We start from the raw sequence: 1,013 nt of genomic DNA, 5'->3' as shown, positions 1-1,013 counted from the left end.
GCCTCCCAGGACTGCTTCTTCTACTCGCTGGTGTTCGACCCCGTCCAGAAAACCCTCCTGGCTGACCAGGGCGAGATCCGAGTTGGCTGCAAGTACCAGGCGGAAATCCCAGATCGGCTGGCCGAAGGTGGGGGGGGCTCTGTGGTGCCTGGCGAGGGGTGGGCACTGTGGCACAGGGTGCGGGAATTCAGCCTGAACCCCCCCCCGCCCTGCCACGCACACCCCCAGGCGAATCGGACAACCGAAACCAGCAGAAGATGGAGATGAAGGTGTGGGACCCCGATAACCCCCTGACCGACCGGCAGATCGACCAGTTCCTGGTGGTGGCACGGTGAGCTGGGACCTGGGGGGGGCAGGGGGGCTGTTGGGGGCCCCCACTGACGCCCTCCGCCCCCGTGTGTGTGTCCCCCCCTTACTTCCAGAGCCGTCGGGACGTTTGCACGTGCCCTGGACTGCAGCAGCTCCATCCGACAGCCCAGCCTGCACATGAGTGCTGCCGCCGCCTCCCGGGACATAACGCTGGTGAGATTTGGGGGGCCGGGGGACCCCGATTCTGCGGTGGGGGGGGCTCCTCCTGATCCCCCCTCACTGTTGTGTGCCTCCCTGCTCTCAGTTCCACGCCATGGACACGCTGCAGCGTAATGGCTACGACTTGGCCAAGGCCATGTCGACGCTGGTGCCGCAGGGGGGGCCGGTGCTGTGCCGCGATGAGATGGAGGAGTGGTCGGCTTCTGAGGCCATGCTCTTCGAGGAGGCGCTGGAGAAGTACGGGAAGGACTTCAATGACATCCGGCAGGACTTTGTGAGTTGGGGGGGGGATGGGAGGGGGGTGGGGGGCACAGGGTGAAGGACAACCCCCGGTGCGAGGACTCACTCCCCTCCTTTCCCCGCAGCTGCCCTGGAAGTCCCTGGCCAGCATCGTGCAGTTCTACTACATGTGGAAGACCACCGACCGCTACATCCAGCAGGTGAGGTGCGGGGCGGGCTGCTGCAGGCTGGGGGGGCCTGTTGTG

The 1,013-nt window shown here is 66.0% G+C and overlaps 1 protein-coding gene across 1 annotated transcript in view; it reads left to right on the top strand.

Moving 5' to 3' along the window:
* MTA2 (metastasis associated 1 family, member 2) overlaps nt 1-1,013 on the top strand; it is a 6,235-nt gene that overhangs the window by 1,604 nt on the left and 3,618 nt on the right. The window contains exons 2-6 of the mRNA XM_010571188.1: nt 10-127; nt 229-331; nt 423-522; nt 614-802; nt 894-968. Coding sequence (XP_010569490.1) covers nt 10-127; nt 229-331; nt 423-522; nt 614-802; nt 894-968 — 585 coding nt within the window. The remainder of the gene's footprint in view (nt 1-9; nt 128-228; nt 332-422; nt 523-613; nt 803-893; nt 969-1,013) is intronic.

This window comes from Haliaeetus leucocephalus, unplaced genomic scaffold (assembly GCF_000737465.1).
Source record: "Haliaeetus leucocephalus isolate CR32 unplaced genomic scaffold, Haliaeetus_leucocephalus-4.0 Scaffold309, whole genome shotgun sequence".
NCBI classification, from domain to species: Eukaryota; Metazoa; Chordata; class Aves; order Accipitriformes; family Accipitridae; genus Haliaeetus; species Haliaeetus leucocephalus.
Note: the sequence above shows the minus strand (reverse complement) of the source record. Positions and strands in the feature narration are given on the sequence as shown.